Below are 16,699 nucleotides of genomic sequence, written 5' to 3'. Positions count from 1 at the left end.
GTCAGGCATAAATGTTACATCCAATGAATGCACTGGTGCCACTACTAAAGAGACATACAGGTCACAAATAACATGGGTTGGATAGCTGCAGCAGATAGTAGCAGTAGTAATTAATGTAAAAAGATAAGGTTTTGATGTTTTTAAGTAGCAAAGAACATATTAGCAAAGTGGATTTGTTTTTTGGTATTGCAGGAATTTTTATTCTAATCCACTGTGTCAAGAAGCTTTACATTTTTGCTGTTGTCATTGTTGGAGAGAGAGAAATAAAGCATATAAAAGTACCAAGAAGAAACTGTTCAAAACATTGTGTACAGTGTAGATGAGACTTTATAACAGTGATACATAGTCTATGCCAAATTGACAATTTGCAACTTTCACAGAAAAAGAACCTGATATTAATATTCAAGAATATATAAAGCAGAGATAATTTAAGATCTCAGATAAGTTCTGCTTAAATATTAAACACACAAGCTTACCTAAGCAGTGGTAGCTGAAAAAGGTTAGCAAAGTAAACATTGGAAGCAAAAACAGCAATGTTATCTCTAATGTTATTTATGATTATGAGTATTAAAACCTGATATTTAAACAGGGATAGTAGGCTTACTTCTTTACTCTAATGAAGATTATTCTCTTAAATAAATTTGCCATAAGTTGAGTGTTTATTAAAATTAAGTAACTGTTGTCACAAATTTGGTACAAAATAGGTGATAAAAACATCAAATGCATTCCCAATACTGAACCTATACAAGAAGTTAATTGGCCATTAATAACAGGCCATTTAAGCTATTTTAGACAACTGTAGTTAAGATGCCTACTTAAATACAGATGTAGACAAGCAAGACTGGTAAGATAAGAAGCTAACTGATCCAATTTATATGAAACCAGCAATGACACCATGTTAGCAGTGCACAAGACTGTTCAAACTAACTTATTAACTTTGCAAGTTGAGTTAGAAATAACTCTCAATGAAAGACTGGAAACCATACATCGATGAATTCTTAGGAAAATTAGGAGAGCAAGTAAGTAGCTTTAATGGTAGGACCATAGTGAAAAGTGAGGATATCAAAAAATAACCTGAATGTGTAAGCAAAACGAATCTACAATGGTGCATCATTCCCTACAACAGAACAGAAGATGAAAGATTAGCAATATAAGTGAAGTAAAAATGGCAGAAATGAGACAGGGAGGTTGATGTAATTAGAAATGCTTCACAACATTAACATGTAAGTAAGAGCTGAGGCAAATCTGAGATCTGAAAAATAACAGGCCAATTTGGAAGATGAACAAAAACCAGCCATGAAATACTGTTAAACCATCATAATCTGATACATGCCTAGAGAATATACACAGAGATGATATTTGCAATTTATGTCATATGATAAAGTAGACTTGAAATACAGGCATGGAAGAGGGTTTATATGACAATGATTTCCAAATCTTAAATTTATTTGACATGATCAGCTTTCCATTCATTGTGGATCTTTATCAAAGAATTATAAGCACACTAATTTCAATACATAAACAGAATTATATTACTTCACTGTTAGCATATTCAAAGTTAATCGTATAAATATCAGTCGTATAAAATCAAGATTTAGTATTTTAAAAATGAACTGTACTTACTCGAGAACAATTTTCTATTTTTTTTTTTTTTTTAATATCAATTTTCAAATTAGCCAAACTTAAATGTGCTTCTTTCAAACTCAACAAGTTTTATTAACTCATAAAGCTACAAGAAATTAACTCCAGGAAATAGCACTTTTGCAAAAGCATATAAAGATCCTATTCTGGAAACACACCGGAAGAAAGCTTTCAAACAGCAGCTAGAAAACTAGGTACCAGTATATATTTGTTTCATGAAACAAGATGGTTACTACAAATTTTGCTGCAAACAGAACCTACAAAGGATTAAAGGTGAAACCCTTTTAATTATTAAATATTTTATTACAATCCATAAAGGATACACATAGTGCACAAATCATTTATTAGAACGACCTGGATAGAAGCCTCAACAGTTCATAAAATGGGGTATTTTTTACAGGCTTCAAGTTAAAGCTTCATGTTCTAACAAATGGTCCACATTATGTATAACACTTACCTTGACTTAACCTAACCATATTCTCTTCATAAGACATTTAAATATCCTGGTATCTGCTATTACTGCTTACAATGAGAACATGGTAAGGAGGAGACAAAGTGATCTTCTATCAACTAAAAAAAGTTTCAAGCAGTTCCACGTCACAATTGAAGCACACACACTACCTTATCCATGATGAATAGGATACGATCATCCTATGAACTCAGGAAATGACTGAGGTAATGGAAAATTTGATGTTTTGTACAAACAGAAAAAGCAGTAAAAAATTCAATCCTTGTTTCTGTGGCACAAATACTGATGAGCTACTGCCTGTTCTGTATGAGTTAATTAATTTCCAAGTTCAACACTGTACATTTCACGGCCAATCTGTAATGTGATCGGGTTTCTCTCCATTTTCATACCTTTCCCACATTCTATAGAATGCTTTTTCTAGATTTGAAGCATAAATCTTCACATTAAATAGGGGACTTTCTGTTCGTGATCCCCAGACTTTTGCACGAATGGCTTTAAGGCTGAAAGAAAGAAAAACCAAAGTGTGCCTATTTTTGATGATTAACAAAATTAAATAAATACAAAGTAATACATAATTAAGATTTTTTTTTTTTTAATCAAAAGTAGCTGGATTTTCAGAATTAACAAAACTTTAAATTTTAATAAGCAAATCTTGAACTGGTGATTTTTTTTTTTTTTTTTTTTTTTTTTTTTTTTTTTTTTTGAAATGTCACCTTTTATTTTCAATCATTTGGATATTTTTATTTGTAGCTTTTATTTTAAATCAATGTATCCTATACACCTCTCAAGGGCACATATCAGGAATTTAATAATCATAAAGGATTAAGAACAAAAACAAACACAAGCATATGGATCATTAATACTTTAAGTTGTAATTCAGCATATACAGGATTGAAATAGCTGGAAAAATGAAGTAAGCAACTTAAGTGGGAGATGAACTTCATTGTCTGGTGAGATCACTAGCCTGCTTATTGGAATGCTGAAATGGCTTGAAAAAGTTCCATGTTTGGTGTGAAGAGCAGAGTTTCTAGACCATGTAAAAAAAATCCTTAAAAATATTCATGTCTCAGAAAGATATAAACTCAAGTCTTCAACTAAAGGGCATTATATCAAGGCTGACCACAATACAGAGGCAAGGACATGTTTGAAAAGTCCGTCTGATAAATCAGGTTAACATGGGATTGCAAATATATCTTTACTTATCAGGTTATTTACATGGAACCATATAAAGTAATATTAAGGCTGATATAAAGCTTAATCCTTTTGCATATAGCAAAGGATACTGCCCTCTTAATTAAGACACTATATCTTCAGGCCCTCAACCAAATTAAATAGTTGTAAAAATTTGGTATGAAACTCAATAATACAAATATTAAAACTAACAATATTAAAGGAAATTGAAAAATCAAGTGCATATCAACAATAAACTAAAAGCAAATAACACTTATTAGTTATTTAAACAATTTTTTAATTCTCAGCAAAAATCTAGACATTTTCATTCATTTTTTAATTAACATCACTACTTATGGCAATACCATAATTTATGTCAATCCTACTAATAAAATACTGTAAATCTACAGAATATTTTAGTACTGAAGTGAAGGTAGAGATGAGATAATCTGTGAATCCTGTAATAGAGACAAAATATAGAACTTTTTCAAACAAACTACTTTAGAGGCCACCAGTAAGCAGGGCAAGGTCTCAACTATAGGCAATGTAAATCATCTAAAAACATTTGTCATAATGTGGTATAAATTTGAATTTCCAGCCATTTGGGGGACTGGAATATGAATAAGCTTAACACATTGAACTGGAAGTCTTAAAATTATAGTCGCTCAAATTTCAGGCAACCTGATGCAACAATAACCATTAAGATACAAAAATGTTTAAGTCCTGAAGCAAATTAAAAAAAAAAAAAAAAAAGTCTTCAGATATGCATCTGCTTCTGCATAGATTAATTATTTTCTTCCACTTTACCTTCCTTACAGAAATTTAAAGTATTAACTTATTACAGAACAAAGAAAATTAATGACATCTTCACTGCATTTGATATATCATCTATAATTTAGAATACATACATATCAAGAAACAATAGGTATATGACTCACATGATCTAACTTCCTAATATCCAACAACTTCCTAAAGCTTACCAGATCAAAGTTCATGTTCAATTAACAGACCATCTAACCTTTACTCAACATTATAAAAATATGGGGGTAAAAAAAAAAAAAAAAAAAAAAAAAAATCATCACATTACACCATCATAATTTGCGAGCAGGGCTAATCTAAGAATGGTACAGTCACTTAAATAGAATAGGAAAGAAAAGGTTAGCAAAACATGCATTTGGTGCCAAAATGGGCAGGGAAAAGACCCAGATGAAGACTAAGGCACTTTTGACTGAATCACTTCACCCAGACCAAGGTCTGGGTGAATTGATTCAGTCAAAAGTGCTTTAGAAGAACAAAATGTTAGATACGACAATACCAGAGTTCTGACATTATGAGGAAAATTGCAGATAGATTATTAATAATGTAAACTTAATCATGTTAGTGCTGTCATAGTAGCCTGAACATCCTTTGAGGATAAATATGTGGAAATTGATGAAAAATTATTTTAACCATTCCCATATTTCACTTTTGACTATTATCCGAATATAATTCCTTACCTCCTCATCAACACTCATCAATTTCTTGATATGATCAATAATTTTCCTAAAAATCAATCTATTACTTATGAGCATTCCAATATTGTCATATCTAACATTGTGTGCTTCCAAGTCACTTCTCACCGAATCATTCCACCTAGACTTGGATCTTCCTCTGGGTCTCTTTCCTTCCATCTTGGCATCAAATATTCTATTTAAGTAACCATAACTAAATTAGCTCTACTGACACATTCTTGAATGCTAATGATTTCAAGTTCCTTTGTAATATCTTCATTTTTAAATGATTCTGCCACTAATGCCATCAGTTCACGCTCACTTTTCTCAGCACCTTCATATCTGTGGTCTCTAGTCTTTGATTAAGTGCTTTATTTCTAACCCAACTCTAAGATCCATAACAAACCTGGTTTAAACACTGTCTTGTATACAGTGTTTGTTGATTGGATTTTAACGGTATAGATAGATGCGAACAGATTGATAATAAAATAACTATTTATTAACTTAAATGCTAATATTTCGCTGGTATTATATCCAGCATCTTCAGAGCATACAAACGAAGTTTGTTAGAGTAGCGAGACAACTGCAATCCAGTGTAACAGTGGGACTAGTATGAGTAATTGTAGCATGCAACACAAAGACTAAAGTCCTAATTAGGCACCATCTAAGTTTAAAAAAAAAAACATTAATTTGGTCTTAGGATGACTGTCTCCCAAATCTTTGGTAGATTTATACAGCCATACTTGTTGAGGTTTGGAGTATGTTTCAGGACTTCTGTTGATTCCAGGAACAACCACTCTGACTTGTAAAAGCTTCTGTGCAGTACTTCTGTTTCTTTCCAATTGATCCTATGTGCAGGGGTATCCAAAGCATGGTCTGCCAGACCCGACATGCCATAGCGAAAGTATATTTTTTGTGTTCACCGAGGCACATGTCCACAGTTCTTCCTGTCTGTCCATAGTAGGCTCGATGACATGAACAGGACACTTCATGGACTCCTGGATGTGATAAAGGAAAGAATCTGTCCTTAGGTGAATTGGTTAGAGTTGCCAATTTCACATAGGGTTTAAATACAGTGTGTAGTTGGTGTTTGTTAAGCACTCTAGATATTTTTTCAGATGTGCCTTTGATGTATGGGATGGTGATAGTTTTGTTGTAGTCTTCTGTAATAGATAGTGGATAGGATTTTTGGGGAGCATTTAGTATTTTATCTATCTTATGGGGATTATAGCCATTGGTCAGGAAGGCATGATGCAGGTGAGAAAGTTCAGCAGTGAGAGTAATGTCATTGGAAGAAATTGCTCTAGCTCTATGGGTTAGTGTTTTTAAGATACCATATTGTTGAGAAGGGTGATGGTGTATGTTGGTTAATTTCTCTCTTATTCAGCTGGCTACTCACCATACCAGTTTTGCTTATTCTATTGTCTATTTACAGATTTAACCTGCCAGCTTCACTAAAAACTATGCCTAAATAGCTGAAATATTTTACTTGTTCTATAGGATCTCCATTCAGCTGAAGTTTTCTATGTTACTGCCTTTTTTGTTAGTATTGTTAGATTTGTTACAGCTGTTATTCAATTTAGTGAATACTGGAGACTTGCACTTGATGTGTTTGGGAGTACAACTGCATAAAGCAAAAAAAAAAAATCGAAGTTTGACATGTTCCAATCAGGACTAATGTCGCTTTCTATCATAATGTGATCCATACAGATGAAGAATAAGAGCGGAGATGATGTGCACCCTTGTCTTAGTCCTGATTTTACATCAAACCATCCTTTTTGTATTTCTTTCAGTTCTAACTGCTGACTGAAAACTTAAATATAGAATATATATTGCTCTGTATAATGTTCCATTCACCCCATATAATTGTAGTGTTTTGTCAAATCCCAGAGAAATCTGGGCATTTTGTCATATGCCTTTTCCAGATCTACAAAACTTAAGTACAGATCCTTGTCATATCAACATTTCTCAACTATTTGTCTTAAAGTGAAAATCTGATCTTGACAAATTCTTTGGCCTGAACCCAGCTTGTTCTTCTCCAAGTTTCTCTTCCACAATCTTTCTCAACCTCTTTTTAAGTATGCTTGCATAAATCTTACCTGGGACACTTAGTAGAGAAATTCTTCTGTAATTCTCACAATCAGTTATATTCCTTTTTTTATAGATGGGTACTATGAGAGCTCTACTCCAATCATTGGGAATTCGACCTTCTGACCAGCCCACTGCAAAACTTTTATACCACCATACTTGCCAGCCTGGTTGGCCGAGTGGTTAGCATATCTCTATCCAGCCAAAGGGTGTGGGTTAAAATCCTGCACTGGGCATTGTTGTTTGTGATTGTCTGTGAAAATATTGGTGGTGGTGGAGGGCAGTAGAGTCTTTGGACTCTACTGCCCTCCATCACCACCAATTGTTGAGTCTTTGGACTCCCTGGAGGGGTCATGTACAAGGGTGGTCTGAAAAGTTCTCAGCCTCAACCATAGATGGCAACACTATCGGCAAGAAATTTTATTTTTTCTAAGTTGGTACACCTATCATAAGCATCCATGTGAAATTGCAAGTCATTCTATCAAGTAGTTTGTTTTATACAGCTGCCTGAAGCAAAAGTGTTGTCTGTATCCCTTGAAATGGATAAAATTGAATATGATGCAGTTATAAAATTCTTTGTAAAAGATGGTTTAATGCCAAAAGAAATTCATTTGAAGTTCATAAAAGTTTATGGGCACTCTTCTCCTTCGTTTGACAATTAAGAAATAAGCCGCCGAGTTTAAACGTGGCCATACCAGCAGGGCCGGTCCAAGAGTATCTGATGCCCCTAGGCAAAGAAAATTTAGGCACCCCTATACATTGTCTCTCTATATATATTTTGTCATACTCACACAAGCACACGTACATCTACACACGTGGATATTTATAAAAATAATATCATTATGAACATTAAAAAAATTTATTAATCAAAACCAATACATTTGTATACATACAGTAAAATCCCGTTTTTACGTTCCCACAATTTACGCTTTCCTGCCATTTATGTCATTTTCCGTTGGTCCCGTCTTAAAGCCTATTCTCATGATATATTGTTTTCCCGTCATTAACAACTCGATGTGGACGTTATTTACAGTGATTTGCATTTTTTTTTTTGGGTGGCAATATCGATTTTCGAATAGATTTCTGCGGAAATCTGCACATTTCTGTTCTCAGGTGGCGTTGCTTTTGGCTGTAGTTTCGTTACCGCCATCACTGTAGCTTACACGCTTGCAGTAGTGATGAGCGATACCATGATTTTTCAATCACAGTACGAATTGATATTGCAGAATTTCTGGTAAGTAATTTGGCGTGTGATAGTTGCTTGCAAGTTGCAGTGGTGGATGATCCAAGTTAGTAACATGGAGAAAAATGACAGAAAATGTATTTCGGTAAAAGAAAAGATGGCAATTCTGCGACATGCAGATTGGCATGCCAGAACACATGTTCAATTAGCAAAAGATCTTAGTCTCTCCGTGTCCACTTTGAACGCGATAGTAAAAAACAGGTCAAGCACTGAACTCTATGCAAAGCAATCTGGAGCTATGTCAAAAAAACGAAAATATATCCGGACATCGACATACGATGAATTGGATAAACTTGCGGCAGAGTGGTTTGTTTCTACGAGAGCGCCGGGTATTCCAGTCGATGGTACTATACTCCGAGTGAAAGCCCTTGAATTTACTGCGAGGTTGGGGATTAATGGTTTTACTGCGTCGAATGGATGGATTGATCGTTTCAAGACTCATCACAATATTGTGTATAATCAAGTGTGCGGAGAAAGTAATAGTGTTGCAGGGGAAACTGTAAACAAGTGAAAACATGAACTAAAGATTATTATTCAGGACTACGAATCAAAAAATATTTTCAATGTTGATGAAACCGGGCTCTTTTATAACATTCTGCCAAGTAAAACATTGTGTTTTAAAGGAGAAAAGTGTCACGGTGGAAAACTCAGCAAGCAGAGGGTAACGGTTTTGCTCATTGTAAATGTTGATGTATCAGAAAAATTACCTCCACCCTCCACTGGTAAATTAAAAAAGCTAAGGTGTTTTAAGAACGTGAAAAATCTGCCTACTAAGTATGATGCCAACAGCACAGCATGGATGACCAGCAGCATCTTCACATCGACCATCCATGTTCTGGATGCTAAAATAGGGACAAATCACTGCAAAATACTACTACTGCTAGACAAATGTCCTGCACACTCTGAAAATATGCGGCTCAGAAACATTAGATTAGTGTTTTTGTACAAGTGAGCTTCAGCCATTAGATCTGGGCATCATCCACACATTTAAATGGAAATATAGAAAAATGCTTGTTGAAAAAGCTGTGTTTATGCATGATAATGGTATGGACCCAAAACAAATGACCATATCAATCCTTGATGCCATTGTGGCCAAAGCATGGTTGCATGTTACTCCTGAAACCATATCCAACTGTTTTCGGAAAGCAGGAGTTACGTTTGCAGAAGAAGAGGAACAACTACAGGAGGAATAAGATATGTCAGAACCCATCACATACCCAACAACTGGTATGTGATGGATAAGTCTTCCTCATTTCAAGACTATGTTGATGCTGGTATGATCACATCAATGGTACCAAGCGTAGAGGACATCCTTTCCAACCACCTTGGTGAAGAAGATGAGGAAGAAGTGGTTGAAGAAGACTGTGATCAAGAACCTACCGTCCCTACTAGTAAAGAAGCAATGGAAGCCATCTCTGTTTTGAGACGGTATATTGCAAGTGCATCAGGAGACGATAGGGCATTTAATGCCTTATACACTGTGGAGAGGCAGGTGGAACTTATAAGAGTGCAGAAAAAGAAAAAACAATCAACAATTAATGATTTTTTTAAATAGATAAATGTAAGTAATTGTAAATTCATTTATTTTCAGTTATTAAATTTTGTAATCTAGTATGTAGACTCACATACTAGCAGTAAGTCATCTTTTAGCCTTTTTTTTTAATGATTTTTTTACATTTCCTGCTATTAACACTTTTTTTCACCAGTCCCCTAAAAAGTGTAAAAAAGGAGTTTTACTGTATATGATTACTCCTAATATCTGCATAGCAAGAAAATTATTATATCTTAAATACAAAAATTATGAAAAATTAATCTTTCGGGCTTTTGCTTTGACAAAGTTTTGAATTAATTCATCTATATTGATTGTAGATGCAATTTCATGCTCTATAGATATTATTGCTAGACCAGTGAATCATTCCTGAGCCATCGTAGAGGAAGTGTAAGTTTTAATTTCGAGAAACTCCTTTCTGAACTTGCTACCGATACTGGCAATGTCGAAAAAATTCTAAATTGGAAATTTTACTAATTTTAGTAACATTTAAATCATACAAAATGAATAGACAGGTATTACTCACAGAAATACTGCTCTATGGAGAACACTGGCTATTTAGTTTGACCACAAACGTTCTTCAGCCGCTTTAAGAATGTTAGATACACAAATACCAAAACTATTAGCCATCAGACTCAACTGTTGCCTACGAAAAAGCTTGACCGACTAATCTGAAATCAGTAGAAGAATGCCGGAGTGGGGATGATGACAAGTAAAGGGAGCGAAGAGAAAGACCAATCAGAAGTCTTATTTCATGAATACAACCAATCAGAATCCCTGCCACTGCAATTCTATGAAAATTCCCACGGCATTCTTATACTGATTTAGAATAAACTGGACTGAATTAACAAGACAATTCTGTGAGAAAATGAATGACATAATCCCCAACTTCTCACACCTCAGAGAGCTTGCAAAGCCAGGGCTTAATCTAAAAATCAACAGATTTAAGTCTATAGGGAATGAAGATAAGAAGTGAGAACAGTCGGTTAGTTGCGACCATTGATTGTTAGTTTGAGGGATAATACCCCGGAACTTCCCCACTCATCTTTGGACAGATGCCAGGAGGAAAAATCTCTGCACTTGAGGTTAAGTATACAAGGGGGGGGGATAGAGAAAGGTGAAAATAATGTAGGAGCATCAGCGAGCACCGGCTTAACTTATTTCAGTTTTTATTATTAATCTCAAGGTTTTACTCATTTTTTTCGAAGGTTGTGATTTTTCCCCAAACTATGTAGCAAAATCTGGAAATCCGAAGTCTTAGCACCCATAGACAATTGCCTAGGTTCGCCTGATGATAAAACAGGCCCCTACATACCAGCCTTAAAGATTATCCACGTGAAGTAAGTAACACCACCAGAAATCATTGATCAAGTGCACAACATGGTATTGGATGACCGGCAAGTCAAAGTTCGTGAAATTGCCGAGACTATAGGCATTTCAAAAGAACGTGTAGGATATATTTTGCGTGAAGAATGAAAAAGCTTTGCGCAAGATGGGTGCTGCGCTGGCTCAGAGCAGATCAAAAACGCACTCACATGAAAATCTCTGAACAGTACTTGGAACATTTTAACAAGAATAAAACTGATTTTGTATGTTGATTTATTACTATGGATGAGATTTGGATTCATCATTACACAGCAGAATCTAAAGCAGTCAAAACAGTGGAGAGAAGCCAGTTGTTCAGTGCCAATGAAGACAAAGTCAGTTCCATCAGCAGGAAAGGTCATGGCATCAGTATTTTGAGATTCCAAAAACATTTTGTTTATTAATTATTACTATTGAAAAGGTAAAACAATAACCGCTGAATATTATTCCGATCTTTTAACCAGACTAGATGAAAAAATTCGTGAGAAAAGACCCGGTTTGCAGAAGAAAAAATCTTCTTTCATCAGGACAATGCACCTGCCCACAAAGGTGTTTTGGTAATGTGAAAAATAAGGGATCTGCACTATGAATTGTTGAAACATCCACCCCTATTCCCCAGATTTCGCTCCCTCTGATTTCTATCTCTTCCCAAAACTAAAACTCTCCCTCGCTGGTTCAGCGTTTTTCTTCGAATCAAGAGGTGATTGCAACTGTAGAGGGGTATTTTGCAGATCTTACTGAGAACTGTTACAGGGACGAGATAACAGCTCTGGAGCATTGCCAGAATAAATGAATTAGTCTTAAGGGTGATTATGTTGAAAAATAAAATTAATTTTAAAATTATAAATTCGTGTTTTCATTATTATTCCAAGAACTTTTCAGATCACCCTCATAATAGTAGTAATAATGCTTAAGCATTTCTGTTTGAATATCATCTACTCCAGCTGACTTTTTACATTTCAAGTTTTTGACAGCTTTTTTATCTCAAATAATGACATATACTCCTCTTTGCATTCCTCTTGAAAATTTTCTAGTATAGTTCTGTCACTACTTCGTTCATTTAACAGTCTTTCATAGTAATTACTCCAGACATCTAGGATATCCTTATCTTCAGTTTTCATGTTACTGTTATCATCTTTGATTCCTTTTATAGTACTCTTTCCATATTACCATATTCTTACCAAAGTCTTCCCATGCCTTTTGTTTAGCTACTTTTACACAGTTTAGCTTTCTTGCATTTTTCTCTGTATTCTTTTAGGGCATCTGCTTACTTATTTGTTAGGAGCTTTTGGTATGCTTTACTCATTTCCAAAACTGCTTCTTTAACTTCTTGTGTCCACTATAGTGTTCCTATTTTTCTATCCTTGCACACAACTTCACCACATATCTCTCTAGCTGAATCAATCAATGTCTTCTTTTCACAGTTTGCCACTGAGACTCCAATGTTTGGTTATTGTTTTCAATTTGTTTCATTTTTTCTTCAATAATGTTTGTATAGTCAAGTGCAATTTACTTGTAAAAGCTGTTCAACTTTAATTCTTTTTAAAGTTTCTTACATACTGTTCTTTTCGATGTGATATCCATTTTTATCCTGCTTAGTACTAAGTAATGGTCACTTCCAATTTCAAATCCTCTGTACACTCCTGTATCCTGAACAAGCATGAAGATATTACTAGCAACAAAGAACAGTCAATGAGGCTTTTTATTATTTCTTGTGTCTTCTCTCCATGCGAACTCATACACATCTGTATGTTGAAACATGGTGTTAGTAATGACTAGTTCATGTCCTGAGCAGAAGTCCAGTAAATACTTACTGCATATAGCCTGGTGGAATTCATTTTCTGCTCTGCTATTCAGATCCCCAACAAGGAAAATTATTCCCATTTTCTTTATGTCAGCTGCCTGTTCTAATGACTCAAAAAATTCCTCCACTTCTTCCTTGGAAGAAACCTTCTGTGGGACCATAGGTACAAATCAGTTTCATTGTCCATGTTCCAATTTTGAAATGTGCTCATATACCTCTACTTGAAACTGCTTTCCAATTTATCTTCATGTTCAGTGTTGAATACTATCGCTATTCCTTCCTTTCCTTAATCATTATTGCCTGAAAATAACATCCTATACTTGTTATTTAGTAAGATCTCACCTGTTTTTGTCTTTGTTTCAGTAATACCAATTATGTCTGCAAATTTGATTTCCTTTCCATTAATACTCCTTATATTGATTGTGCCTATCTTCAGTTCTTCTGATGTTTTGTTTATTCTTCTTCTTCTAGATGTTGAGTTGGAGATTGTTCCAGTAGCTGACTTTTTGCTGTTCACCCTAGCTGTTTTCATCAGGTGAGGAAAACAGCAAGGGCCTTGTTTAACCAGATGAATGCCCCAGCCGGCATGAAATCCCAACACTATTATACCGAATAACGATGAGACTGGATGTGAGTGAGTTACATGACATCCATTTTAAGTATGTAAAATCCGGTTTAAAAAAAAAAAAAAAAAATACAGACTTCTAATTCTGATATCTGAGAATTGTGTTTACATTTCTGCAAGTACCAGTTAATTTTTTTTCACATTCATTTTGTGAATTATTTTTTATTTGATGTTATATCATACAGTTTATTTACAAACTTTGTGTGTGTGTGTGAGAGAGAGAGAGAGAGAGAGAGATTTACTTTCAACTTACTATTCTTTGTCTGTTCCTAATCTAACAGCAATATCTTCATATTCTTGACGAGAACGAGCAATAAGTTCTGGCACACCTAAACACGTAAGCTGAGATGATGCTACCCTTGAGGCAAGAGTCTCTCCAGCAAGAGTAAGCATTGGCGTACCAGCCCACAAAACATCCATACCAGTTGTATGCCCATTACAAAGTGGTGTATCAAGACAAACATCAGCCAACTGACCTCTCCGTACATGTTCTTCTTTAGCTGCTACATTTGAAAATATGATACGGCTAGAAACAACACCAAAGTGCCCCGAGGATGACATAATGTTTGGTTCACCAACAGCTGGAAAGCGAAGTAACCAGAGAACACTATTTGGAACCCTTTTTAAAATCTACAGTAAAAAAAGAAAAAAGTATTCACATGATTATTCTTAAACTTTTGTTTTGGAAACAATGCAGTAATGAAAAATGTTTAAGATAAACATAAAACAATAATAAACACACAGCATCTGCCTTACAGTTAGCAACTGCAGACCACTGATTATTTGATGATTTTATCCAGGTCTAACTAATCAATGGAGATGCAAATGTTCATTGCTAATTTTCTTGACTTATGTGACTTGAATATTCTTAGTTATTTTCTTGTAATAACAAGAAAATAACTAAGAATATTCAAGTCACATAAGTCAAACTTAGACAAAGTATGCAACAAATCCCATTCCCCTGGATAAATGAATATACAACTGACTCATTATAGCAAATCCACAGAGCCACAGGAAACCTATAGGAACACAGCATTGTTCCTATGGGACTATGGTGAAGTTTTTTTTTTTTGGCAATTTGTTATGACAGCATCTATTATAGTGACAGCCAACTGTCACATGCTTAATTTTAATGCAAATATAAACTGTACCCTGCATTGACCAGTGGAGTTTGTTAATTTGAGATTTACAATTATCACTGAAACTCAGAAAAACAGTAGAAAATCATCTCCAGATTTTTCATTTAGCTTCTAAAATTTTTAATCTTTCAAAGCATCTCGGATAGATACAGGTTTGTACAGTGATTTCTGCCAGCAAAAATCAAATTGGTTTCTTATAGTGGTACTTAAAAAAAAAAAAAAAGCATGATGCTTATTTTTATTTTCTAATTCAAAGAAAAAGTTTGATCTGGGGTTAACTTGATATCCCATAACTTATCAGTGGAGATAATTTTAGATATTTTATATAGTAATTTTTATATAGATATTTTTAAGACATTTTACTAATAGTCATCTTACTAAGAAATAGTCATAATCATAAATACACTAAAAATAGTACAGGGTGTGTAAATGATATACTAATGCATTTAGTGAATATAAATGGAGTAAACATAACCATTGATTTACATGGTAGACTGGTTCTACCAAAGTACCGTAAATGAAAATTGTGCAAATCAAGACTAACATTTGCACAGAAAACAAGGGTCTGTAACTCAATTAAATATTTAGGGATTTTTAAAAAAATTAATTTAACACTATTTTTAATGTAAAGATATACACAAAACAAATTTAATGATAATAAAATACACTATAAAGCAAAAATATTTGTAAACAATTTATAATTAAAGATACAGTACAGCACACATAGCAAGTGTGAACAGTTGTCTCCTTATATTACTGTTTCCTTATATTTGCATTTTGCAGGAATGTGCAAAGAAATTAACAATGCCTCTGACTAGGCTCTTTAAGTCTTAGCTCTGGTAGAGTTCCAAGGGAGTGGAAAGAAGACAAAATAATTCCCTTGCAAAAGGTAGGTTCTAAGACTGGAAAAATTGGTCAAAAAGAGAATTCAAGAATGGACGGATAAGAATATACCGTATATTCCGGCGTATAAGTCAACTTTTCAGCATTGAAAAAAAAAGTACTAAATTTTTTAGGTCGACTTATGCGCCAGGTCAAAAATTGATTGCTTTCCAAGAAAAAACTAGTACGTATCATACTCTGTTAATTTTATTAGCGATATACAAAAAGGGTAAATAAGTAAAAATATTTCAACTTATGTCAAATTTATTTACAAAAAAAATTATTTACATATTTATTATTTATTTACAAAAGAAAATAGGTAGGTAACTACATAATTAAAATTTAATTTTCACTGTCTGAATATATGAAAAGTTCATTGTACTGTGGTTCTGTAATTTCTTCCGGTATATCATCATATAAATTGTATTTGTTTTCTCCATCAGATTTAGCATCAATTTCATCATCATTGTAAACAAAATCATCTTCAGAGCCATCTAATTTGTTAGATATAACACATTTTGAAAAAGATTTTATTACTGTATCTGGTTTTATTTCATCCCATGCTTTCGCTACCCATTCACACATAGTTACCAAAGCCACATTTTGCATTTGTCCTCCTTTTCTGCAACTTTTTTCTCCTTCTTGCATCCATGCATTCCACTGTTTTCTTAAACTGTCTTTAAATGGCTTGTTCATACAAACATCCAACGGTTGCACTAGTGAAGTTAACCCACTTGGAATCACTGCCATATTATTCTCTCTTAATAAAGATTTTATGCTCTCCGTTAAATGGGATTTGACTATGTCCCACACTAAAAGACAGTTTGGATTTTTTAATGCGCCTTGTCGTATTCCAAATATTTTTTATCCACAGCTTAACTCCTGCTTCGTCCATCCAACCATTCTCATGAACATGGACAAAAACGTTTCTTGGAATTTTGATCTTTGGCATTGTTTTTCTTTTAAAAAATTATCATAGGTTTTAATTTAGTACCATCAGCCATACAAGCAAGTACAACTGAAACAGCTTTTTTCATGTCCAGTTGTTTTTAAAGAAATAGTTTTACTTCCATTCAATTCTATTGTTCTATTCCCGATCATGTCAAACATAACTGGAGTTTCATCCATATTTCCGATTTGAGACAATAAATCGTTTTTTTTGCTTTCTTTTAGCAATTATAAATATTTGAAAACTTAATAACTTATCATCCAAATCCTATGGCAGCTTCTGTGT

At 34.0% G+C, this 16,699-nt stretch overlaps 1 protein-coding gene across 1 annotated transcript in view; it reads right to left on the bottom strand.

Annotated features, from left to right (window-relative positions):
- Positions 1 to 1,908: 1,908 nt before the first annotated feature.
- sxc (O-linked N-acetylglucosamine (GlcNAc) transferase sxc) overlaps positions 1,909 to 16,699 on the bottom strand; it is a 176,352-nt gene continuing 161,561 nt past the window's right edge. The window contains exons 20-21 of the mRNA XM_090397287.1: positions 13,698 to 14,074; positions 1,909 to 2,610 (exon numbers count right to left, since the gene is read on the bottom strand). Of these exons, the coding sequence (XP_090253413.1) occupies positions 2,454 to 2,610; positions 13,698 to 14,074 (534 nt within the window). The 3' untranslated portion in view covers positions 1,909 to 2,453. The remainder of the gene's footprint in view (positions 2,611 to 13,697; positions 14,075 to 16,699) is intronic.

The sequence above is a fragment of the Typopeltis vanoorti genome, chromosome 8 (assembly GCF_054136105.1).
Source record: "Typopeltis vanoorti isolate ZY-2024b chromosome 8, IOZ_Tvanoo_1.0, whole genome shotgun sequence".
In the NCBI taxonomy this organism is placed as follows: domain Eukaryota; kingdom Metazoa; phylum Arthropoda; class Arachnida; order Uropygi; family Thelyphonidae; genus Typopeltis; species Typopeltis vanoorti.
Note: the sequence above shows the minus strand (reverse complement) of the source record. Positions and strands in the feature narration are given on the sequence as shown.